Source organism: Lithobates pipiens, unplaced genomic scaffold (genome assembly GCF_037356315.1).
Source record: "Lithobates pipiens isolate NorthernLeopardFrog02 unplaced genomic scaffold, aLitPip1_a1.2 Scaffold_8, whole genome shotgun sequence".
Lineage (NCBI taxonomy): Eukaryota > Metazoa > Chordata > Amphibia > Anura > Ranidae > Lithobates > Lithobates pipiens.
The window spans coordinates 235,041,374-235,067,775 of record NW_027507903.1 but is presented as its reverse complement, the minus strand read 5'-3'; the positions used below and the strand labels follow the sequence as shown (position 1 = coordinate 235,067,775).

The following is a 26,402-nucleotide window of genomic DNA, read 5'->3' as shown; positions in this document are numbered from 1 at the left end:
ACAAATCTAACCACGTGTCGCCAGCTTAAGGCATGATATTGCTTGCTATGGTCATTGGTGACACAAAGGGTTCATGTGTCAGGCAATCACACTTGATAAGTCTAATTTCAATCCATAAACAAACACAAATACAGTCTCTCGTTTGGCCCTCTACCCCATTACCATCACCTTTATCTACTGGGAGTCAGTTACATAATGCACTTTATTTAACAAGCTTTACCACTCATTATATGAACAATGCTTATAGACACACAGTAACAGCATTTTATACAGCATTTATATACAAACAGCAATGTACTCCCGAAAATGAAGCTGGCCGCTTTGATTCAAAATGGCCATACATTGTACAAGTGTAGTATTAGCCATCCAGCTGCCAACTATGTATTCAGATTTACGTTTCCTTTTCCCTGCTATTCCAAAGAAAAGGCTTCTTGATTTTAAATCTGACATTTACAAAGACTGAGGAAAAATAGACATTTGCCAAAGAATCAAGAGTGCTTATATGTGAAGGTTTCTCGGCCCCTTTGGAGCTAATAGATGCGACAAGCTGGTTGCAAAGACAGCGGCTAAAGATGCAAATCCTCCTGACAACATAGAGACAGAAAGCATCAAATGGGAATTATCAGCCTGACCAAACAGAACCATCAGATCCCTTTGTTTGATTTTCATCCTCCGCTCGACTTGTATCACGCTGGATATTCTGTCTTGCAAGTTTGCTCAACGGTAAAAAATTAATTTTTCATACGGTTTAACTTTATGTGTGGACCTCAGCAGAAAATGTTGGCATCCTCAATGGTACAAAAGGCAAACGAATTACAACCTTTCCTGTGCCTCTTTCAGTGTTCTAAAACATTAACACTTTCAGCACAGAAAAAAAAATAGGCAAGATATAGATGATGTAGGCAGCATTACTTTGGACTAATTTCCTCTTAGGCAGTCATGTTTGGCAGTTAAAAAGGACGAGAGAAATAAATACATTGCAAAAATCATAGTACATAAAGTCCTGACCAATTTTTAATTTTGACATCATATGGTTCATGAATAACTGCAGACCTTCAAGCTGCAGGGGATGTCCACAATCAAGCATTCCATTCCCAACTTTCTGAATGTATGTGATGAATTCAACAAAAAAGACCTCTTGTACCAAGTAAAGTGCATCTTTATTCAACCTGAAACAGAGCAATAGGTAATTGGTTAGTGAGATATATAAAATCACACAAACATTACGAGATCAAACTCTCGAACTCCAAAAGGAATCCTTTTTTAATTTTCAACAAAGTGAGGATGGGTTGAAACCTTTGTCGGGTTTTTGTTGATGTGTTGTGGCTTGTTGTGGAAATTCAGTTAGAGAGATTTCCCCTCACTATTGTGTTGACCACTCACAAGTAGGGTAATCCCCCCAACAGGAACTCTGGCAACATTACAAATTAGAAAGAGGTTCTATCCTTTTCTCTTTCTTCTCAAGACTTCTATTGGAGTTCTATTAGAGATTAAACTAGAGTACGATTGGAGTTCTATTGCTTCAGTTCATTCACACGATAGCTGTAAGGGCCTTTTCACACAAGCAGACTGATCGGGTCTGGTCCACCTGTCAGTTTTTTAGGTGGACCCGATCAACCCCTCACATCTCTTCTATTCCTCTGATCCATACCCTATCCATCGGATGGCAGTCGGGTGTAAACGAATAGGTGGTCTGTTTACATCTGACCGCCCATTAAAGCGGGCTGTGTCCTAAAATAGAAAAGGAAAGATGGCGCAAGGATTGGGACATACACAACGCTATAGAGAAAAGCTCATGCTGTTAAAAACACTCATACATTGTAGATAAAAATAAGAATATTTCAAAAATTGTTCTGAAAGGTTATCAGAAAGACAAAAAGTCCCAGTTTAGTAAAGGAGTCCAATAAGATACTATAACGGCACTAGAGGCAACTCCCTTGGGAGTGAAGCAGTTTCTGGAAAACAAAGTAAAAACAACAATGTGCGCTAGACTAAGCATATTGGTAAAATTAAATGTATTAACTTATCTGCCAAATTGCTACTCACATAATGTCTATGAAAAATATCTACAGAAAAAGCCGAAGCTTTGAAACACATCATCTGACACGTCCCCACGTCACTTCTGGTTTCCGGAGCCTCCCGAGTGTGTTCCATGCTGGTTTCACACTGCAAAGCAGGAACCTGGCCGGCTCTTTCCATCTCCTTGCTGTCACATCGGTGCAGGCCACTGGGACACCTTCTGCATAAAGTCTCAGACTCCCCCAGTGACCATGGACTTTCTTTGGAATCATATGCCTGTTTTTCACAGACATTATTAGCCAATTGGCTGATAATTTAATAAATTTCCTTTTTACCAATACTTAGAGGTCGACCGATATGGGTTTTTCTCTGGCCGATGCCGATATTTAGAAATCATGGCGGCCGATAGCCGATATATGATGCCGATTTTTTTGGGCCGATATGTTAGGCCGATATTATTTTATTTATTTATTTTTTTCCTTTTTTATTTATTTATTTATTTATTTTTTAATCCCCCTTGATCTAACACACCTTTCCCACTGGGGCGTTTTTCAGGCGCTTTTGGGCTAAAAATAGCGCCTGTAAAGTGCCTGCAAAATGGCTCCCCTGCAGTCTGTGTGAAAGACAGAGTGCTTTCACACTGAGGCGATGCGCTGGCAGGATCTTAAAAAAAAGTCCTACAAGCAGCACGTTTGAATTGGTATATACCGCTCCTCCACCACTCCTGCCCATTGATATGAATGGGCACCACTGCCGAAGTGCATGCAATGCGATTTGGCAGAAGTGCTTCATGGGCGCATTTAACCTCTTCCTTGGCCGCTAGCTGGGTTATATGTGCCCCACTAGCAGCCAAATAGCACCGCTAAAATTATGGTAAAGAGCCGCTAAAACTTGCGTTTTACCATCAACGCCTGCCCGCTCCAGTGTGAAAGCAGCCTTCATAAGTGATACAGAAAATGTCTTACACTTAAACATTTATTAAACAAAACAAACCTCCAATCAGTTTACTTGTATGTATGATTTAGATTTAAAAAAAAACTATATATTAAATAAAAACAGGTAGTCAAAACTTTTGGACGAAAAAAAAAAATGGGCTAACTTTACTGTTTTTATTTTATTTTTATTTTTTAAATAGTGTATTTTTTTCCCAAAAAAATGCATTTGAAAGACCTCTGTGCAAATGCCGTGTGACATAAAATATTGCAACAACCGCTATTTTATTCCCTAGGATCTCTGCTAAAAAAATATATATAATTTTTGGGGGGTCTAAGTGATTTTCTGGCAGAAAATACAGCATTTTTACTTGTAAGCAACAAGTGTCAGAAAAGATTTAGTCTTTAAATGGTTAAACTGAGAACTTCTACACACTGAGATGACTTCATTCATTCAAGTGTAAACATTGTATCTTTCTGTTCTTTTCTTGGCAGACTGCCCAGAGAGGAGGAAAGACGTTTCTATGAGGACTCAGGCAACTTATACTGACTTCTATTACAGAAGTAATTTCAAAGTCCCCGCTGTAGTTCTAAATCTGCTTTTTATCAGCACAATTGGCCGATGCCGATTAATTAAAAAACGGCAAATATCGGCCGATATATCAGTCGACCTCTACCAATACTGCACTTAGTCTGGCGCACCTTGTTGTTTCTACTGTGTCTGTGTCCGCTTTGCATAGGCAGAGCGGACATGTACCAGCCATCCACCTGCTCAGCGGGGATCAGCAGACAGATTCCCCCCTGAGCAGGTAGATTCCAATGGAGCCTGATTTGTAAAGCCACACTATTTTCAAAAAGAACAGCAGGTAGGGGAGAAGACCCCCCTGCTCGCTGTCATAGAGTAGGGAGTACTGGTGGCGGCAGGTGGGTGCATAGGAGCATGTTACATCCTAAATATGGGTGTAACATGTAACATGCTCCTAAAGGTGAACTGTACATTTCCTTTAACAAACACCATGGATCAGAGCTAAAAATTGAATGTATCAGTTTACTTCGTCTGCCTTTAAAAAGACATATAAAGAAAATATCAAATGAGCTATTCAGCCTCAGCCGTAAATTCCAAAGGATGAGCATAATAGTTCTGAGTAGATTTTAAAGGCCATTAAACGGAAAAGCTGATAAAGTGAGTATTTATAGTGAGATGTCAGAGCATATGCTTACAATATGGAGGATTATTGTAGATAATTCATCAAGCTTCACCTGCTACAGAGTTGCATTCTCCATGAAAATAAGCCAGTTACTAAGCAAACATTTAACCATTTGAGGGTTTTGAACAAATAAAATATGTCCTACAAAAAATTCAATAAAGATTTCAGGACGCATTACAAACATCCAGCTACCCTCACCCCACCACTAATACTGGCAATTACCCGCTGTCAAAATGACAATTGCTTGCATTACACATGGTATCATAGCAATTGCTTTGTATTACACAGCAGGAGCAGCTTTTAAAATGCAGTCGCCCATATGTAATATTATATATATTTTTTTTGTTTTGTTTGTTACTTTTTTTAGTGCCAAATTTCAAGTAAATATGCAAAATCGGGGAAAAAAAAAGCCAAATAACTGTCATGCTTTGAACCAGAAACATAATTTTAGTGTAATCTAAAATGGGACAAATTATAGAATGAAACTAACACTTTTTACTTATAGTAAAACTACTTCTTTTAAGAACTAAAGCCAATCATAGATGGTTAGAATCTCAGCCGGTTCAGCAGGGACCGGCCGAGATTCGCTCCATGTATGGGCAGGCTGATTGTACGCAAGTTGGTCCCTTGACCTGTATTAACCTTCATTAATAACACTCACTCATTAACTCATTTATTATCAAAATAACTATTTTTAGTTCATGCTTTTTTCCCGGCTACTTCCTAAAGCGTAATCTAACCAAACCTGAAAATTTAGTTTTGGATAGACTCCAGCGCATTACTGGATCTTAACCAGTTTTACCCTATGAGTACTTTTGATTTATACAGCAAGTTTATCATAATAAAGATTTAGTAAATAATAAAATGTACATAAATAACGAGGGCCGCTGGTAATAAATCTACTTAAATAAAGAGGTATTTAAGATTAACTGACCAAAACCATGAGGAACATTTTAAAGAGACTCTTTCACTGCAAAGTAACAAGATCTCTTTAAAACCCACCCTTATACACACCTTAACCTTCTCCTGACCCTTCCTCTGCTTCAGCCACTGCAAAATACCAGTTATTAATGGTTAGAGGGAGCCACAAGATCACCTCCTTCCATCATGTGACCATTTTGACATCTAGCAATTGGCTCTTAGAAGCAAGGATTAATGGGAGGAGGTCATATGCTCCCCCATGCCCGGAAGAATGAGTATATCATCGAAGCTGCAATGGAAGACAGAACGGCGGGAAAGCATTGTTAAGATGAGTATAACTGGGACATGGGTTGGGTTTTAAGGAAGACTATCACTTTGCCAAGGAGATAGGGTCTCCTAAATAAAAATTGGATTAGATTACTTACATATATGCATTGAGCAACCTTAAAGTTCACCTTTGTTTTACCTCATTCTCTTCATAGTTGTTTAAACACACTGCTCGATTAGTTCTGCCTTACTTCCTGTACAGACTTTAGGTCATGACACAGGAAGGAGTTGAGCAGCTGTTCTCATTAGCCCTCAGCTGGTCCACTCCTTCCTGTGTCATGACCTAAAGTCTGATCAGGAAGTAAAGAGGAATTAATAATCAGTGTGTTTTAACAGCTATGAGTTAGGTAAGCCGGTGCAGAATTAATGGAAAGCTGTTTTATTTTTGCAAAATAGATACATTACTGCTATATTGATACATAGGGGAGCTTGAATTTAGAAAAAATAAATAAAAGGTGAACAAAGTTGAACTTAGTCTTTAAAGTAGAACTATGGGCAAAACACTTTTTTTTCATTTTGGATAGAGCAAGGGAGGGTTTAGGGTTATAACCCTGCTGTGTTAATTTTTTGCCACCTGTGCCCCATTGGGGAAATTTACCTTCACTTCCTGTCCCACAGCCGACACAGTAAGTGAGAGGAAATCCCTGCAAATTAATGGAATTCCTTGGGGACATCCAAGCCACCAGAACTAGTGTCCTCGTTGGAAGATTTCTCCTATATCTCTATTCTGGTGAGAACCCAAATTTTTATTTTTTATTTTTACTTTCACTTTCAATGCTAATGGTAAATAAGACAAATAGACGAGGTGAATCTCTCTAAAAGGGGCACAGACAGCAATAAAAAAACTGACAGGTGTTCTAATCCCTCTCCACTCTATCCAAAACTAAAGAAAATGTTTTGTCTTTAGCTATACTTTAAGGGATGTCATCTTGTACAGACTCCAGGCTCCATCTACCACCCCTCCCAACTACCCCGGATTCCACGGGACTGTCCCAAGATTTAAACTTAATTCCAGCATCCTAGGGATCCAGGTTGGAGCTCAGAGCTCAGTGCCAGAACAAGTTCTGGCACATGGCTCTGCTGATTTACTTCACAAGGACTTGCTAGCACAAGGTGCCCTGGGTCCCCGGCACTACGATCAGCCGCTCTAGTATTGTGAAAGGCAAGCAGCAGGGAGAGATGATGGATGCCTGTCATAATAGTACACCTAAGAGCCAAATAAAGCTTTTTCTTTTTCTATACACTTTTCTAGGCTCTTCCTTCGCTCTGACTTTATCATCCACAACAGGAGGAGGAGTCTAGGAGTGACATCCCTATTTGAATTGAGCTGTGGTAATCTGAGGTCTGTAATGGATATTAGAGATTTACACTGGAGGAGTGGAGGGATTACACTCTGGGGAGTACACTGAGGGTTACATTGGGGGGGATTATACTGGGGGGGGGGATACTGGAGGGATTACAATGAGGGAAGTGCACTGGTGGGATTACACTGGAAGAGCACAGTGAGGGTATTACATCGTGAGTATTACATGGAGTGACACCGTTTGTATTACATTGGGGGGTATTACACTGGGGGAGTACACTGGAGGAATTACATTGAGGGCAATACACTGGGGGGATTACACTGTACACTGTGGGTATTACATTGAGGGTATTACACTGGGGGGGTACACTGGTTATAATATTGGGGTGAATACACTGGGGGGGGTGCATTAGAGGGATTACAATGAGGGCAATACAGGGAGGGATTACACAGTACACTGTTGGTATTACACTGGAGGGATTACAATGAGGGCAGCACTAGTGCGATTACAGTGTACACTGTGGTTATTACAGTGGGGGAGTACACTGAAGGGATTACAATGAGGGCAGTACACTGGGGGATTACACTGGTAGTACACTGAGGGTATTACGTTGGGGAGGGATTACACTGGGAGGAGGGCACTGGGGGATTACACTGGGGGAAGTACACTGAGGCCGCGTACACACGGGCGGATTGTCTACCCAACTTAGTCCGCTGAACCGTGTTTCAGCGGACAATCCGCTCGTGTGTGGGCTTCAGCGGACTTTTTCAGCGGACTGTCTGACGAACAAAGTCTTACGGAATTTCCGTAATTTTGTCCGTCCAAACTTGGTTTTGTCCGTCCAAACTTGGTTTCAGCGGACAGTCTGCTCGTGTGTAGGCAAGTTGGACGGACTAAATATGGCGCATGCTCAGAAAGGATTTACACGGCCGAAGGTTGCATTGCAGTGTATTGGACGTCGTTTTTCTAGTCCCGTCGTACGTGCTGTACACGTCATCGCGCAAGTTTTCAGCGGACTGTCTGTTCATCGTGTGTGGTCAAGTCCGTTCATTCAAAAGTTGAACGGACTGTCTGTCGGATTGTCTGACGAACTTAGTTGGGCAGACAATCCGCCCGTGTGTACGCGGCCTGAGGGTATTACATTGGGGGATTACACTGAGAGGGGTGCACTGGAGGGATTACAATGAGGGCAGTACACTTGGGGGATTAAACTGTACACTGTGGGTATTACATTGGGGGTACTACACTGAGAGGAAGGCACTGGAGGGATTACACTGTACACTGAGGGTATTACATTGGGGGATTACACTAAAAGGGGTGCACTGGAGGGATTACAATGAGGGCAGTACACTTGGGGGATTACACTGTACACTGAGGGTATTACATTGGGGTATAACACTGAGAGGGGTGCACTGGAGGGATTACAATGAGGGCAGTACACTGGAAGGATTACACTGTACACTGAGGGTATTACATTGGGGGATTACACCGAGAGGGGTGAAATTGAGGGATTACAATGAGGGCAGTACACTGGAGGGATTACACTGTACACTGAGGGTATTACATTGGGAGATTACACTGAGAGGGGTGCACTGGAGGGGTTACAATGAGGGCAGTACACTGGAGGGATTACAATGTACACTGAGGGTATTACATTGGGGTATTACACTGAGAGGGGTGCACTGGAGGGATTACAATGAGGCTAGTACACTGGAAAAGTTACACTGTACACTGAGGGTGTTACATTGGGGGATTACACTGAGAGGGGTACACTGGAGGGATTACAAAGAGGGCAGTACACTGGAGGGATTAAACTGTACACTGTGGGTATTACATTGGGGGTACTACACTGAGAGGAAGGCACTGGGGGGATTAAGGGCAGTACACTGGAGGTATTACACTGTACAGTGAGGGTATTACATTGGGGGATTAAACTGAGAGGGGTGCACTGGAGGGATTACAATGAGGGCAGTACACTTGGGGGATTAAACTGTACACTGTGGGTATTACACTGGGGGTACTACACTGAGGAGGGCACTGGAGGGATTAAGGGCAGTACACTGGGTGGATTACACTGTACACTGAGAAAATACACTGGGGGGAGTACACAGGGGGTTGGGGGTAAGGGAGACACAGTGGCCTGGGGGAGGGGGGAATCATTTGTGCTGGGAGGAACTATTTTGTGGGGGAGGGGGATAAGAAGATACCTGCTGGGGGCAATTTGGAAGAGGATGGGGAGTGGGCTCGATACATACATAACTAAAGCATTCAAATATTGCTCCATCCATGAAATATGAACTCTGTGATAAAACCGCCAGTGATGTCATTACTTGGTAGTTTGGCCTGCAGCATTTCTAGTATAGAGTATAGACAGAAGAAGACTCTGTCAAAACAAACAAATCTAACCGACACAAATATAGAATGCTATCCAATATTACTTTACAACTTCCTCTATCTTCAAAGAAGATATATAAAGAAAATACCAGATGAGCCATTTATCTTTAGCTTTGACTTTCACAGAATGTTTATAAGCAGTTTATAGAGATCATTAAACAGAAAATGGAATAAATGATGTACAGTATGTACTATATTAATAGAACGGGGAGGTTCAGGGTAGGTAACTGGCACACTTTCATCTGCTTAAGAACTATATGCTTTATGAGACTGAGCTAGGCAGTAAGCAAAAAGGTATTGAACAATTCCCATCAATGAGCTACTAAAGCAATCAAACGCTGAAGAAGTGAAAAAGTTCACTCGGTTTATAGAGGAGAAAGTCGCTACACTCACACTTGCCCTCCTGCGGTTAGCTTTTCCAATCACAGGAGAAGTTATTGGGGAAATATACACAATTATGCTTCCCGGATCAGTGTTCAGATGTCCTCTCTTGCATTTACATGTTCCTGATTTAGCCTGGTTCACATTGATGCAATGCAGAAAATGCAGAGATTCCTGTGCGTTTCCTGCACCACATAGCAATCGCACTGCGTTCATGTGATCTGTTGTGGTTGTCAATTGAAAGTTAATGACAACCCAAAAGCAGCTAACAAAACACAGTGTGTTTGCCTGAACTGGATCACATGGGTATGACCATCTATGCGATCCGATTCTAGTGCAAACAAAAAAAAAGCCGCACTTTTTTTCATGCAGATTCGGTGTGATTTCAACCATTCAAAATGAATAGGCTCAAATCACAAGACACAGAACTGCATATGATTTAACAGGAATGAGGTGCTAATTATGGTATGATTTTGGAAAAGTGATTTAACTAAAAAGTTACCATTTTCACCATCTGTGAATCATTGAGCCTTTCCTGCAAAATTTGCATGAAAATTTCTTTACCTTTTTTCTTTATATAGAAGGTGTGTTTCTGGGGGTCATTTAGTGTGGTTTATATTTCATTCAATTAAGGGTTCCACTGAAATGTTGGCTCCCGCTGCTGTCAATCCGAGCCAGTGACAAGGGGGTGGGGCCAAGTCCCGCTCTGTGTGCCTTATAGACACACAGAGCAGAGCTCGGGAGAGAGCACGCCCGAGTGCCCCCACAGCAAGCGGCTTTCTTTGAGGTCACTCAACAGGGGGGGGGAGTGCCGGCGAGGGACCCAAGAAGAGGATCGGAGCTGTTCTGTGGAAAGCTATTGCACAGAGCAGGTATGTCTTGTTATTTTAATTAAAAAAACCTTTACAATCACATTTCAGAATTATTTCTAGATTATCTGTCTAAAACAGGGATATGGAATTAATGGACTTCCAGCTGTTGCAAAACTACAAGTCCAATAATGCCTCTGCCTCTGGGTGTCATGCTTGTAGCTGTCAGAATCTTGCTATGCCTCATGGGACTTGTAGTTCTGCAACAGCTGGAGGTCCGCTAATTGCATATCCCTGTACTGTAGATTATACTGTATGTATATGTATTCAAAGTGAACGCAAGTTCACGCTATTTAGTGACAGTGAACAGCCCCTAATCCTTTGGTAAATCAACCCAGTGCCTAGGTCACATACTATTGTCCTCATGTCTGAGGCTCCCCTCCAAGCAGATAACAATCCATCCCAGAGTCATTCTAATGAATCGGCTCAGATTTACTACTCTATGAATTCGTGTCCCTGTGCCAATGATATGCACACAAAACTGACGCTGACATTTACTTTCCCATATCTCTCAGTGTCACAGTTATCTGTCTGATCATTATCTCATAACTGCAGCTTACAGCCAAAGCATAATAGATTAGTGTTCTAATCTTCCGAACGTCACTGGGACTGCCGGATCCAAGTTTTATGATGGAACTATAAATGTATACAAGAACCAGATTGCAGATTTGGCTTTATTTGTATACAGTAATAAATTGTCTGCAGATTCTCAAACCAACGAAATTACTTTTTTCCAAAATAAAATTGATTTAAAGTGTATGTAAACTCTAACAATAAATTTCTCTGCTTTGTTCCCTTTGGTTCTTATAAATATACCATTGAATGGGTTTTATTATATCTGTTCAACAATTGCAAAACAAAGTTAGCTGTTCATCCAGCCAGAAATCTTGTGCACTGACAGCTTTCCGTGCCATCTACCGCTGGACTGTGATGAGCTAACACCATTACCTGCTATCTCTGTGGACTACAGAACACCTCCCCCATTATAGAGAAGACAGGGAAGTGTTATGCAGTCCCAACACTGTGGGGTTGATTTACTAAAACTGGAGTGCAAAATATGGTGCAGATCTGCATAGAAACCAATTAGCTTCCATTTTTATTTTTTTTTGTCAAAGCTGAACCACTTAAGCAACGGACCATTTTGCAGGCCAAAGACCAGAGCGTTTTTTTTGCGATTCGCCACTGCGTCACTTTAACTGACAATTGCGTGGTCGTGCGATGTGGCTCTCAAACAAAATTGACGTCCTTTTTTTCCCCCACAAATAGAGCTTCTTTTGGTGGTATTTGGTCACCTCTGCGGTTTTTATTTTTTGCGCTATAAACCAAAAAATAGCGACAATTTTGAAAAAAAACGCATTGTTTTTTACTTTTTGCTATAATAAATAACCCCAAAAAATATATAATTTTTTTTCCCTCAGTTTAGGCCGATACATATTCTACATATTTTTGGTAAAAAAAAAAAAAAAAAATCACAATAAACATGTGATTGGTTTGCACAAAAGTTATAGCGTTTACAAAATAGGGGATAGTTTTATGGCATTTTTATTATTTATTTTTTTTTTTTTTATTAGTAATGGCGCCGATCAGTGATTTTTTATCGTGACTGGGACATTATGGTGGACAGATCGGACACTTTTGGCGCGATTTTGGGACCATTCACATTTATACAGTGATCAGTGCAATTAAAAATGCATTAATTACTGTGTAAATGTGACTGGCAGTAAAGGGGTTAACCACTAGGTGACAGTGTAGGGGTTAAGTATGTCCTAGGGAGTGATTCTAACTGTGGGGGGGGGGTGGGGCTGTGTGTGACACAACGCTGATCACCGCTCCTGATTACAGGGAGCGGTGATCAGTGTCCTGTCACTAGGCAGATTGGGGAAATGCTTGTTTACATTAGCATTTCCCCGTTCTTCCTCTCCATGAGACAAACGCAGGTATCCCCACGGACATAAAGTCTGCGGGACCCGCAATCGCACTCATGAAGCTCCTGGTGGACTCGCGTGCCTGCAACCTGCCTCTTAAAGGGCAACGTACAGGTATGTGATTCTGCCTGTACATATTCTGCCACAGTATATCTGCATGAGACGGTCGGGAAACGGTTAATTGAACAAGCTGAAGTTAGAAAATGATTGGCTACCATGCACAGCTACACCAGATTTTGCACTCTCTAGATTTAGTGAATCAATGCAACTGTTATGTAGCCCACACTCCCTGTCCTATAGTGACAACGATACTCAGTACAGTTGGAACCCTAGGACAGGAGGTTAGGTAATGGCAAGATTATCAGATTAACCCCTTAACACTGATGCCTCCCAGCCCTTTAAGAGGTTTCAAACTCTGGAAGGTGGGCATTTCGCTCATGTGACCGCTGTGATTGGCTGTCACAGCAGTCACATGATTGAAAAGCCCCCAATCACAGATTACCCACTGGTAACTGTGCCAGTATTGTGAAAAGTGCACATTCTCTGCACAACCTTGTTTACATTTTGGTACACATATATGCAGCCTCTTGCCGTTAAGGCCCACCCACCAAGAGGCTGCATATATGGGTATGACTGGCGTGAAGAGGTTAAAATAAAGGAAAGTGTAGAAAAAAACGAATGCAGCCACCACATCTCAGGACAGGTAAGCTGCGAGATCATTTTTTTGTTCTCTCTTGTGCTTCAAAAATGTCATCAGAAATCCCAGTAAGACATTTGCTGCCTATGTCTAGAAATCTGAAATGGATAAACTAATGACACAATTTAGATACCAACTTTACAACGTTAAGTCTACATGCACACAGCCATAAACATTTTGCTGATCATATAGGTGAGAATTTTCAGAAACAAAAGTTCCTGCATAAATGGTCGGTAAAAAGCTTTCCTTTTAAATGTGTAAAATTGTAGTTCTATATCCTTTTTTTGTTCCTTTTATACGCATTTCCTCAGAAGCTAATTTTATCCATTTGTGGTTATGGATCTGAAGGCAGTACATGTTTAGGCCCCTTTGTGTATGTCCCCATTACAAACAACATGCCTGCATTCACATCTGTAAACAAGGAACGCTTTGAAATGCGTTTTCTTCTACCTGTAGGCATGAGGCCCTAACTATGGTTTTTGTATCAAAGCCCTTAAAGAGGAAGTAAACTCTCCCACTCTGATGCTTCTTTTCATTTAGTCCATTATAATAAGTAATTATCAAACTATAGCCACTGTAATCCAGCCCAAATTGCATATTACTTACTGTTTAAAGAAACTTTAAAAAACTTGTTTCCAGGGGTTAGGCAGCACCATCTTAAGTATTGTTTTCTGAGTCCACAGTGGAGTGTATTTCCGCCCTTACATTGAGCACTTCCTGTACTGTTAACCAAGCCTCCTTCTCAATCCAACGTTTCTGTGGCAACCCTGCTTCCCTGTTCATAGCTGACTTGTTTTATATCATAGTATTTACTTATGCTGATTATCTAGTGTTTGCCTGTGTGAGTCCTATCAGCTTCACACTGCATGTGATGTCACATGGTCACATGGTGTGTAGGAGGAAGCTCTGGGTGATTATGAAGTCTCCTGGGATATCACTGGTGTGCTGTAGGAAGACCTGATAACAGATAGATAAGCACAAAAAGAGTGTGCCATAAATCAGGGGAGATCTGGGCATGCTCAGTGACGTCATTCTAAAGAACAAACAGGATTACAACAATACTAAGCAAGTAAGGAGATATCTACAAGCAGTGTTCATTAGGGTTTTTTAACCTGATTTACATGGGATAAAGTTGTGGGGGAGGGTTTACAACCACTTTAAAGGATAAATAATGGTAGAACATTCCTAGTTTAGTATAGGGTGTAGAGGGATGAAAACATCAATTATGTTTTTATTGCTGCCTGTGCCCGTTAGGGAGATTCACCCTCTCTATCTGTCCTGTTTACCATTATCACTGAGAGTGAAAGTGAAAGAAAATCCCACATTTTGAGTTGTCACCAGAACAAGAATAGAGGAGAAATCTTCCCATGAGGACACTAGTTCTGGTGACAACCAAGGATTTCCTCACTTTGGAGGGATATCCTCTCACTTCCCGTTTGACTATGGGACAGGAAGTGAAGGAAATTCTCCCCAATGGGACACAGATGACAAAAAAGACCTGACAGGGGGTTCCAACCCTCCCTATGCGATGAGACATGGGCAACTCTGGCTCTAGTGATCCCATTGTTGAAATTTTGTCAACATTGGCAGGATTGATAAAAGGGTGCCTATTTCATACTTATGGCACTAGTGACTGAGATTAAAACAGGGTATGCACAGACCGAAAATGTCAAATTGTGCTCAGTGTTTACCGTTGTCTGCTTAACAGAAGCCAGTCTAAGGATCGGCAAACGGTCCTGCTGGAAAACCAGCATTCGATCGGTGATTGGGGGGCAATGGCTTCAGTGCTGATCTGTGTATTCTGATGGGGGGAGAGCGTCCGCTGTCAGACTACAATAGTGCAGCAGAAGAGATCCCTGCATCCACATGACTTGTGTGGATTCAGAGATTTGTCAGTTTTCTTTTTTGCTTAACTTGTTGGTTGAATGAAAAAAATTAAAAACAACCTCAGGGTGTATACCCTGCCTAATGCTGGCCATCCATTATACGATTTTCTTGTACAATTTACCTTTAGCTTTATATATCCATATAATATGAGGTCATACCTAAACATGTTCAATTTGTACGCAATCAGGCGGGCCCTTACACTACATATTTGAATATAAATCTAAAGGAAACAATTAGAAAAGTGTATGATGTATGGCCAGGTTAAGGCTAGTTTCACACTACGCAGGTGTTGGACTGTGTGCAATTGCTTGCCTCCCCGCACCCGCATCAAAAACACACAGATACACGGGGATATCAATAATTCTTAATGGCAACCCCCAAAGCTGTATTCTTGGAAATGGTACAGAGACCTTTTGCTTTCCATAGGTACAGGAGCCCATTCAAACAAATGGGCGTCTGTGCTTGTGCAAATGTGTCTACTGGGCAACTGGCATAGTGTAGTCCTAGCCTTACCACCATTCAGGCCAGCGACAGAGCAACACCTTTTTGCTGCATGTGGCTACAGAAGCAGTGATGCCATAGGGCATTTTTTGGGGGAGGAGCAGGTACCTGGTTTTGACAGATACCTGCTCCCCCTTCTGGCTGAGTTCCCCACAGCAAACTCAGCTGAACGTTCGCCCCCCCCCCCTCCCCCGCAGCCGGTCCATTCACAGACCGTAGCGTGCTTTGCACATGCGCAGTAGGGAACTAACTGTGAAGCCGCAAGGCTTCATTGCCAGTTTCCCTTAGTGGAGATGGCGGCGGCAATATTTGAAAGCCAATCTAAAAATCAGCTCTGGTGAGAACAACTGCTGGATTCCTGGACAGGTAAGTGTCCTAATATTAAAAGTCAGCAGCTACAATATTTGTAGTTGATGACGTTTAATTTTTTTCTGAAGGAAACTGGAGCTCCCCTTTAAGCCAAGAACACACTATAAGAAAACTGTTTGAAAACACTACACGTTAAACAAAATTCGTTTGTTCTATTCACATACGAGAAAAATTTTGGAATTTGCACCTTTGGAAATTTTTGTTTGGAAAGTGTGGATCAGATGCCGAAAGTTGTGTACTCACTACACGAAAATTGAACAATTGCTCCTCCTACTGAATTTTTCTTCCAATTTTCTCATAGTGTGTGCCCCACTTTAGGCAGCCCATATATGCCATCATTTTTTTTTCGTTCAATGAAAAAACGAATCCTATTCTCCCATCCACAAAAGTTCGATGTGGTTAGGGAAATCCTCCTGCCAGAGCCTTCCTCGCTGTCAGAATACAATGACCAGTGCTATTGGCAGGGCTGCTGATAGAAACCAGACAAGACAACCTGCCATGGAGCCCCATACAGACAAATGAAAAGAACTTACCGCTCCAGGTGTAAATGATATGCCCACTGCAACACACACCTGAGTGCTAGCCTCCGTGGTAAATTGTCAAAATAAAGCCCCATACACACTATCAGATTTTCTGCTGATTTTTTTCCTTCAGATTTACCAAAACCATAGAATATCAGGTCAAACCTTAGGAGTTTCCATTTGTATGCAATCAGGCAGGCCCTTGCACTACATGGTTTTGGTAAATCCGAAGACAAAAATCATCAGAAAATCTGATAGTGTGTATGGGGCTTAAATGATTGCACCTCACGTGGGCTCCAAATAAAGTTTATTGGAATATGAAAATATCCAAAATGACACCAGAGGACACCAGCAGTGGTCAAGGTAGATGCGTTTCACACAACAGAAATGTGCCTAATGATTAAGTTCATTTCTGTTGTGTGAAACATATTCATATTCCAATAAACTTTACTTGGAGTCCACGTAAGGTGCAGCCGTTTCTTATTTTGCCCCATACAGGCAGCCTACCATGGGGCCCCATACAGACAGCCTACCATGGGGCCCCATACAGACAGCCTACCATGGGGCCCCATACATACAGCCTACCATGGGGCCCCATACAGACAGCCTACCATGGGGCCCCATACAGACAGCCTACCATGGGGCCCCATACAGACAGCCTACCATGGGGCCCCATACATACAGCCTACCATGGGGCCCCTATACAGACAGCCTACCATGGGGCCCCATACATACAGCCTACCATGGGGCCCCATACAGACAGCCTACCATGGGGCCCCATACATACAGCCTACCATGAGGCCCCATACAGACAAGCTACCACGTAGCCCCATACAGACAAGCTACCACGTGGCCCCATACAGACAACCTACCTCGGGGCCCCATACAGACAACCTACCTTGGGGCCCCATACAGACAACCTACCTCGGGGGCCCCATACAGACAACCTTCCTCGGGGCCCCATACAGACAACCTGCCACTGGGCACCATACAGACAACCTGCCGCCATACAGACAACCTGACAGGGCTCAATACAGCCAATGCTTCAGTTATAAACACAGTGAGTGCTCAGTACCAATCACTCATTGTGTTCATTCAGGAAAGGAAGGGGCTGGTAAATATGACATATATAACTAACCTTTCCCCCACTCTTAATCAGCAGGGGAAAACATATGGTGCACAGGGAGGGTGATTGGTGTGGCGGGGGAGGTCAATTACTGGAACCTATCCTTTGTATGGCTCTCTCTGCAGCAGCTGAAAGCCAACAGGAAGGAGAGGAGAAGATACCAGCTTTTAGCCACTGCAGAGAGCCATACAGGTGACTGGCTCTGGTAATTGGTCCCCTGCCACACCGATCATCATTCCTCTCCACATCCGATTCATCCTGCTGCCTGGGCAGCACGGGAGGACGGGTGGTACCCCCTTATTTATGGCTTTGGCTGCAGCCAGCAACACTGATTGATCGGAAAAAATCAGTTCTGTATTACCACCATGGTTGTACAGAACTGGGTTTTTCACGATCAATCAGTATTCCTGCCTTGGATTAAAATTCATCTGGTCCCTCCTGAACCGGCCAAATTTCACTCCGACTTATGCACGAGAGGGCTCTAACCCAGTTGGGTCTGATCCCCATCAGGAGATATCACCCCGGTGACATCAGCCTCACTCTATCCAAAGTTTAGCCTTTGGGGAGGTTGCTTTGTGTGGAAGCGATTGCTAGCTCTGTGTGTAGAAGTGGTTGCTAGCTCTGTATGTAGAAGTGATTGCTAGCTCTGTGTGGAAGTGATTGCTAGCTCTGTGTGTGGAAGCGATTGCTAGCTCTATGTGTAGAAGTGATTGCTAGCTCTGTGTAGAAGTGATTGCTAGCTCTGTGTAGAAGTGATTGCTAGCTCTGTGTAGAAGTGATTGCTAGCTCTGTGTAGAAGTGATTGCTAGCTCTGTGTGGAAGTGATTGCTAGCTCTGTGTGGAAGCGATTGCTAGCTCTGTGTAGAAGTGATTGCTAGCTCTGTGTAGAAGTGATTGCTAGCTCTGTGTACAAGTGATTGCTAGCTCTGTGTAGAAGTGATTGCTAGCTCTGTGTAGAAGTGATTGCTAGCTCTGTGTAGAAGTGATTGCTAGCTCTGTGTACAAGTGATTGCTAGCTCTGTGTAGAAGTGATTGCTAGCTCTGTGTGGAAGTGATTGCTAGCTCTGTGTGGAAGTGATTGCTAGCTCTGTGTAGAAGTGATTGCTAGCTCTGTGTAGAAGTGATTGCTAGCTCTGTGTGGAAGTGATTGCTAGCTCTGTGTGGAAGTGATTGCTATCTCTGTGTGTAGAAGTGATTGCTAGCTCTGTGTAGAAGCGATTGCTAGCTCTGTGTAGAAGTGATTGCTAGCTCTGTGTAGAAGTGATTGCTAGCTCTGTGTGGAAGTGATTGCTAGCTCTGTGTAGAAGTAATTGCTAGCTCTGTGTAGAAGTGATTGCTAGCTCTGTGTAGAAGTGATTGCTAGCTCTGTGTAGAAGTGATTGCTAGCTTTGTGTACAAGTGATTGCTAGCTCTGTGTGGAAGTGATTGCTAGCTCTGTGTAGAAGCGATTGCTAGCTCTGTGTAGAAGCGATTGCTAGCTCTGTGTAGAAGTGATTGCTAGCTCTGTGTGGAAGTGATTGCTAGCTCTGTGTAGAAGTGATTGCTAGCTCTGTGTAGAAGTGATTGCTAGCTCTGTGTAGAAGTGATTGCTAGCTCTGTGTAGAAGTGATTGCTAGCTTTGTGTACAAGTGATTGCTAGCTCTGTGTGGAAGTGATTGCTAGCTCTGTGTAGAAGTGATTGCTAGCTCTGTGTGTAGAAGTGATTGCTAGCTCTGTGTAGAAGTGATTGCTAGCTCTGTGTGGAAGTGATTGCTAGCTCTGTGTAGAAGTGATTGCTAGCTCTGTGTACAAGTGATTGCTAGCTCTGTGTAGAAGTGATTGCTAGCTCTGTGTAGAAGTGATTGCTAGCTCTGTGTAGAAGTGATTGCTAGCTCTGTGTAGAAGTGATTGCTAGCTCTGTGTAGAAGTGATTGCTAGCTCTGTGTACAAGTGATTGCTAGCTCTGTGTAGAAGTGATTGCTAGCTCTGTGTAGAAGTGATTGCTAGCTCTGTGTAGAAGTGATTGCTAGCTCTGTGTAGAAGTGATTGCTAGCTCTGTGTAGAAGTGATTGCTAGCTCTGTGTGGAAGTGATTGCTAGCTCTGTGTACAAGTGATTGCTAGCTCTGTGTAGAAGTGATTGCTAGCTCTGTGTAGAAGTGATTGCTAGCTCTGTGTACAAGTGATTGCTAGCTCTGTGTAGAAGTGATTGCTAGCTCTGTGTAGAAGTGATTGCTAGCTCTGTGTAGAAGTGATTGCTAGCTCTGTGTAGAAGTGATTGCTAGCTCTGTGTAGAAGTGATTGCTAGCTCTGTGTACAAGTGATTGCTAGCTCTGTGTACAAGTGATTGCTAGCTCTGTGTAGAAGTGATTGCTAGCTCTGTGTGGAAGTGATTGCTAGCTCTGTGTGGAAGTGATTGCTAGCTCTGTGTGGAAGTGATTGCTAGCTCTGTGTAGAAGTGATTGCTAGCTCTGTGTAGAAGTGATTGCTAGCTCTGTGTGGAAGTGATTGCTAGCTCTGTGTGGAAGTGATTGCTATCTCTGTGTGTAGAAGTGATTGCTAGCTCTGTGTAGAAGCGATTGCTAGCTCTGTGTAGAAGTGATTGCTAGCTCTGTGTAGAAGCGATTGCTAGCTCTGTGTACAAGTGATTGCTAGCTCTGTGTAGAAGTGATTGCTAGCTCTGTGTGGAAGCGATTGCTAGCTCTGTGTAGAAGTGATTGCTAGCTCTGTGTAGAAGTGATTGCTAGCTCTGTGTACAAGTGATTGCTAGCTCTGTGTGGAAGCGATTGCTAGCTCTGTGTAGAAGTGATTGTTAGCTGTGTGGCCCAGTACCTGGAATGGATGGACTATGCGGAGTTGGAGCTGCTCCTGATCCGGTGCCCATGCTGCTGGACCAGATGTTGTTGTTTCTGTCGGGTAGATTTGACGGCCAGGATGGCTTGTCTGTTCTTATAATGCACCATCTGCAGGGTGATCTCCGCATTCCAGCCCTCGTCCTGCGGGCACCGAAAATCAATCTCCCGGCCCTCGGCCATCACCACCGTGAAGTACACGTACTTGCCTTTGCGCTCCACACAGTCCACCGTCTTCATATTGGAGAAGTGCAGCTCCTTGATGCGGGCCGGCTCGGGCGGAGGACTGTGCTGCTCCAGCTGTTTAGGAGGGATGAGGAGCAATCCTTCCTCGGTCAGCAGGCAGCGCTTCTTCTTCCACAGCTGCAGCAAACCATCACTCCTCTTCTCCAACACTCCCTCCTTCACCACCTTACAGCTGCTCTCCAACATCCTCCCGAAACCAACTCACTTCACCTACAACAGGCAATGGGAGAGGACGGACCTGCAAGGCAAGCATCAACAGTCAGCAGTGACAATGCCCGCCCGGCCGCCCGGCCGCCTGAGGAGTCAGTGGGCTGAGTGTGACGGCATCGCGCCTGCAATCCGCTTCACTATATCATCATGCCTGCCCCGCTCCTCTGCCGCCGCTTGTATGCTAGCGCCACCTGCCGGACGCGCTCACCTATTGGACTGGCAGCATTTCCATTTGCAGCAGCCAACTTTACATTTCTTCCCATTCCCATCAACCTGACTGCATTAACCCCTCAGTGCCTGCAGATAAAACAAATCTTGTGCTTGTGTTCGCACTGTCACGTGCCAGGAGCGCAATCACAATCGCACGCGTTTCTGAGACGCAGTCAATTTTAGCCAACCCCCTCCGCTCAGCCAGTCAACAACCCCTCACCCGATCGCTGTTCCCCCCGGTCACTCAATTAATCGATCGCCACTTCGCTAGGGTTGGCGCACCATCCCTTTAATCCAGGACACACATTAATTACAGGTTGTGTGGCTGATTAAGGTGGTAATTAAACTCACTTAGGCCCCTTTCACACTGGGGCGGTGCGGCCGTCGGCGGTAAAGCGCCGCTATTTTTAGCGGCGCTTTACCGTCGTTTTAGCGGCGGTCTGCGGGCGCTAGCGGGGTGGTTTTAACCCCTGCTAGCGGCCGAAAAGGGTTAAAACCGCCCACAAAGCACCGCTGCAGCGGCGCTTTGCCGGCGGTATTGCCGCGCTGTCCCATTGATTTCAATGGGTAGGAGTGGTTTAGGAGCGGTGAATACACCGCACCTTCACCGCTCCAAAGATGCGGCTAGCAGGACTTTTTTCACCGTCCTCACACTGGAGTGAAACGGCTTTCACACTGGAGTGAAAGGGGCTGGTTTTTTCAGCGCTGTAACGCCTGAAAACCGCCTTAGTGCCTTATCTGCATTAAATCAGCCTCAGAACCCGGGATGACGTGGCAACCCTACACTGGCCCCCCGTTAGCCCCTTACCCCATCCAGGTCTCAGTTTCCCCCCTCCCCTTGGGTCTCCTCCTAAGTCCCAGCAGTCACTTCTCCTCCTGGCCAATCAGGACTTAGGACTCGCGGCCAATCAGGACTTAGGTTTCCCCAGGCCAATCGAGACATGCTTCCTGATTTGCCAGGAGGAGAAACAGGAAGACATTATTATATTATTTTGCTAATGTCACCCAACTGGGTGGGCTCAGGGCACAGTGGTATGCATCCCAAGCCCACCCGTTTTGAAGCCAATTAGAGCCTCCGGTAAGGTTGCCACCTCATCTCTTTAGCCCAGGTTCGTGCTGACTGCGGGAATTAAATCGTGTGAGTTCAGCTAAACTCACACAAATTAATTCCCGCATGTCAGTCCCGACTTAAGGGGCAATTGTAGAGACATCTGTGCAGGTTTCTGCACAAATGTCAATAGAAATCGCACCCCCAAATTGGCAAAAGTAGTACAGAAACGACTTTTGGGAATCGGTGCAGCGAATCGGTGCGGCGTCGCACCGATTCCCGGTGGCAATTGCCAGCAATCACATTCCCGGTGGCAATTGCCAGCAATCACTTGCCAAATCGGTGGCAATTGCCAGCAATTGCCACAGATTTGGCATGCGATTTCACATGTCAAATTGCATGCCAAATCGCATGAATGTGAACCAGGGCTGAAACCCGAACACATATTAATTGCACAGGATCTGTGTCTAATTTTCAAAAAGGGTCCGGGTCTTCTTTCCCCCCGTCCTACCTGCAGGATGCAGCCTGTACAAGTGTGCACCGGGTCTTTATGCCCGGACCCAGTTTTGAAACTTTGTATATGTGTTCCCACAAAAAAAAAAAAAGTATAAATAAAAATAAAAATGGGGCAGACTGGATGGACCACTTGGTCTTTTTTTTCTGCTGTAATTTTTCTGTTTCCACATTTATTGTGTTAGTAAAACCGTACATGTCATCGCAACTTCTTAGTGTATTCCTGAAATCATACCTTATTTTTTCATATTTTTGGCCTTTTTTTTGGTCGTAAATGACAATTGGTATCTCCCAATTTTCCTTATAGTCAAAGGAAAAATTGACCCAAAACAGCATTAAAAAAAATGATCTTTTAAACTTTAGCTGTATATTTTTTGCAATTTATTTGACCCACCATCAACAAAATAAATACATTCTCCTACTCCTGATGGACGCCATGGAGGTTATTTACTAAAACTGGAGAGTGCAAAATCTGGTGCAACGCTGCAGTTAGAAGCTGATTGGCTACCATGCACAGCTGCACCGGATTCTGAGTGCACCAGCTTTAGTAAATCTACCCCCATGCATTTTTTTGTTACTTGTATCTGTAGTAGGGCTAAGAAGCAATAGTGCACATTATTTTATCATTTTATCACTGAGGGGTTGATTTACTAAAACTAGAGAGTGCAAAATCAGATGCAGCTCTGCATAAAAACCAATCCGTTCCTTGATTTATTGCCAAAGCTTAATCGAACAAGCTGAAATGAGAAGCTGATTGGCTACCATCCACAGCTGCACCAGATGTTGTACTGTCCGTATTAGTAAATCAACCCCACTGATCCTGACTTTGAGGGCCGGTTCACACTTGTGCGATGCCAGACATCGCATGTAATTCGCAGCGCACTGCTGTTCACATTACATGTGATGTCAGTGCGCTGCGATATCAGCCATACAGATAGTATGGCAGATATCGTACCGCATTCGGTTTTTTCTGTTCGGACCAGATTCGGATCGCATGTGTGTTCACACATATGCGATCAGATTCATGTGAATACACATGCGATGCGATTCATGTCCGAACTATCAGTTCGCAGTGCGATACGCGAGTTGAAATTGGGGTGTCGTTAAAATATAATGACACTCCCCAGCAGTTCGCATATGGCAGTGTGAACTGCCGTGCGTGTCGGGTGCGATTCGCAGTGCATTCGCAGGGTTCTCGCATCGCAAAAGTGTGAACCGGAACTTAACCCCCTGACATTTAGACCCAAATGTGATCTGTGACCCTGACCTTAATAATGATCCTGATCTAGCTAATTCATCTTTATTACTATTATGATCATTATCATAATTATTATTATTCATATTTTAATTGTATTTAGTTTAGTTTAGTGACTTTTTTTTATTTGCTACCTGTCAACTCAACATGTCAGGATACATTTGCTGCCGCATGATGCATGCCCCTCCATTTGTATGTTATCTTTTAATCGAGTGGTCAAGGGGCTGTAAAACCATGGCTCTACCACCTGCTTTTACCACCCATGTAAAAGAGGTCCTTTTTTTTTTTGCCATGGTCCATGTTTATGGTCTAGCATAATCCTATGTTAAAACTATTACAATCTTGTTAGCTATTAGCATCATTTCTGAGAAATGTTTGGAAGTGCAGAACGTAGAAAAAGCTAAACTGCTTTCTATAACTGCTGAGTTTAGGGAGAAGACATAACTTTATACATAACTTTATACTACATCTGTTAGTAATCAATCCCAGCCCTTCAGCAGCATGTAATTTCTGTTTTACTTATTTTTTAAAGCTAAAGCGTTAATTCACAAAAGACCATATGTCCCTCCAGTTCAGCAAACTGTGGTCACTTTAAGGGTCTGATAGTTTTAACAGGCTAATCCGGGAAAAAAACAAACAAATATTCCTAAAATATTTCTAAGAATTGTAGTGATGTGGAAATGTATCCCCCCCTCCAAGAGCCCTCCTGTAGACCCAGCAGCATTCCTGTATGTTGTTTATGTTGCTCAGCCTAACCATAGACATGAGATTATCATTACCCGTTCTAGACAAGAGGGTTACACATACTGCAACCTCTGCAGGGACCTTCTGGCCCAAAATTCATGTTGTGAAATTTATTGTCCCAGACAGATTTTACTGTTTGTATGATTTATGCCCTGTACACGCGGTCGGAAATTCCGATGGAAAAAGTCAGATCAGATTATGTTGTCGGAAAATCTGATCGTGTGTGGGCTCTATCGGACTTTTTCCATCGGGATTTCCGACGCACAAAGTTTGAGAGCAGGATCTAAAATTTTCCGATAACAAAATCCGATCGCATAAATTCCGATCGTGTGTAGACAATTCCGACGGACAAAGTGCCACACATGCTCAGAATAAACTAAGAGACGAAAGCTATTGGCTACTGGCCCGTTTATAGTACCGACGTACGTGTTGTACGTAACCTCACCTTTCCGACAACTTTGTGCGACTGTGCGTATGCAACACAAGTTTTGGACAAAATCCATCTGAAAAAATCCGACGGATTTTGTGGTCGGAATGTCCGACCGTGTGTACAGGGCATTCGGGCTGCCAGTGCCACTACAGTTACTGTACAGAGCTATTGTGTTTTTGTTGGCTCTTCCAACCCCAATCTTAAGTCTATGGGTAACCCAAGAATTATTTCTTCTAGCATAGTGACAGCTATGATATTAGGTTAACCTTCTGGTGGCGCTGCAAGTCATTTTCCCAATAAGAAGAAAACTGGTATGCGTGAAGCGTCTATCTAACCCAATGACTACAATGATGTGAAATATTGAACGGGCACAAATTTCTTTAGACCCTGTTCACGCTTGAGCATATTATATATAGGCAATTTTGATGTTTTTTGGGGGTTTTTTGTGTGTTTTTGCATATTTTATTTTTTTCATGCGTTTTTAGAAGCAACATGTTGTACAGGAGAATCTTTAGGGCAGGATCGCACATTTTTGGCCACTTAGCCTTTAATATAGGACCTCCTGAAAAGGGTGTTCAATGTGTGTTTTTGCCCTTTTTTTTGCTCTCCATCTAAAGTCTATGGAGCCAAACTCAACTGAATTCTGCCTACAAAAAAAAGCTTATGTGCCTGCGCGTTCATATGTGAACTGGAATCATTGAAAACTATGGGATTCTAGATGAGCATTGTTGCACATAAAAAAAAGTACGGCAAAGTGGCGGTTAGTAGGAAACATATAGTGGGGTTAATTTACTAAAACTGGAAAGTGCAAAAATCTAGCGCAACTCTGCATACAAGCCAATCAGCTTCCAGTTTTTTTTTTTTTTTGTCAAAGTTTAATAGAACAAGCTGATTGGAGCTGCACTCTCCGGTTTTAGTAAATCAACCCCATAATGTCCTCCAATAAAACCTAATTTATTGCTAAATGCCAAACCTGTGATGCTTATATAAAAAAATCTTTGCTATCAAACGAGTAGTTTCGTTTGTTTTTTTTTTGTTTTTTTTTATAACATATTGTTTCTTTTTTTTAACACTACAGCCATCTAACTAGGATCTACTGTATGTAATCATCTCCAAACTAGATCCATTAAAGTCACCGTGTATGCATTATGAGATCAGTTCAATAAAACCCCACATTTGTGTCTTTATAGCTGTGTTACTAATGCATTCAAACCAAAACTACTACTTCTCCTGCCCTGTATGTTTCACTGGGTAAGTTATGCTAATAAAACATGACTAGGTATGAACAATAGAATTTATGGGATACTTACTTGGCAAGCTGCTCAGTTTGTGAAATTCCCAACAGGCGGATGTATAGATATGTGCACCATTAATAACAATGGAAGCCAAATCTTATAGCCAACGATGAATGTTAAAAGCAGTACAGCCTTCCTCTTGTGTGTGACTGCAACAGCTGCAATCCTGCACTATGGCTTTTGAACTAACTCCCGCCCACTGCCAGCACAGAACGCAGAGAAAGCAAACCCTGGGATGTTG

The 26,402-nt window shown here is 43.1% G+C and overlaps 1 protein-coding gene across 1 annotated transcript; it reads right to left on the bottom strand.

The window, feature by feature from the left end:
• Positions 1–184: 184 nt before the first annotated feature.
• PHLDA1 (pleckstrin homology like domain family A member 1) lies at positions 185–26,402 on the bottom strand. The gene is made up of 3 exons (XM_077474243.1): positions 26,177–26,402; positions 20,191–20,694; positions 185–1,169 (listed from the first exon to the last, which is right to left on the bottom strand). Exon 2 carries the CDS (start codon positions 20,640–20,642, stop codon positions 20,205–20,207), a length of 438 nt encoding a protein of 145 aa, XP_077330369.1. The 5' UTR covers positions 20,643–20,694; positions 26,177–26,402; the 3' UTR covers positions 185–1,169; positions 20,191–20,204.

Excerpts from the sequence above, each read along its gene's own strand:
- PHLDA1 (XM_077474243.1), bottom strand. The coding sequence starts at position 20,642 with ATGTTGGAGAGCAGCTGTAAGGTGGTGAAGGAGGGAGTGTTGGAGAAG.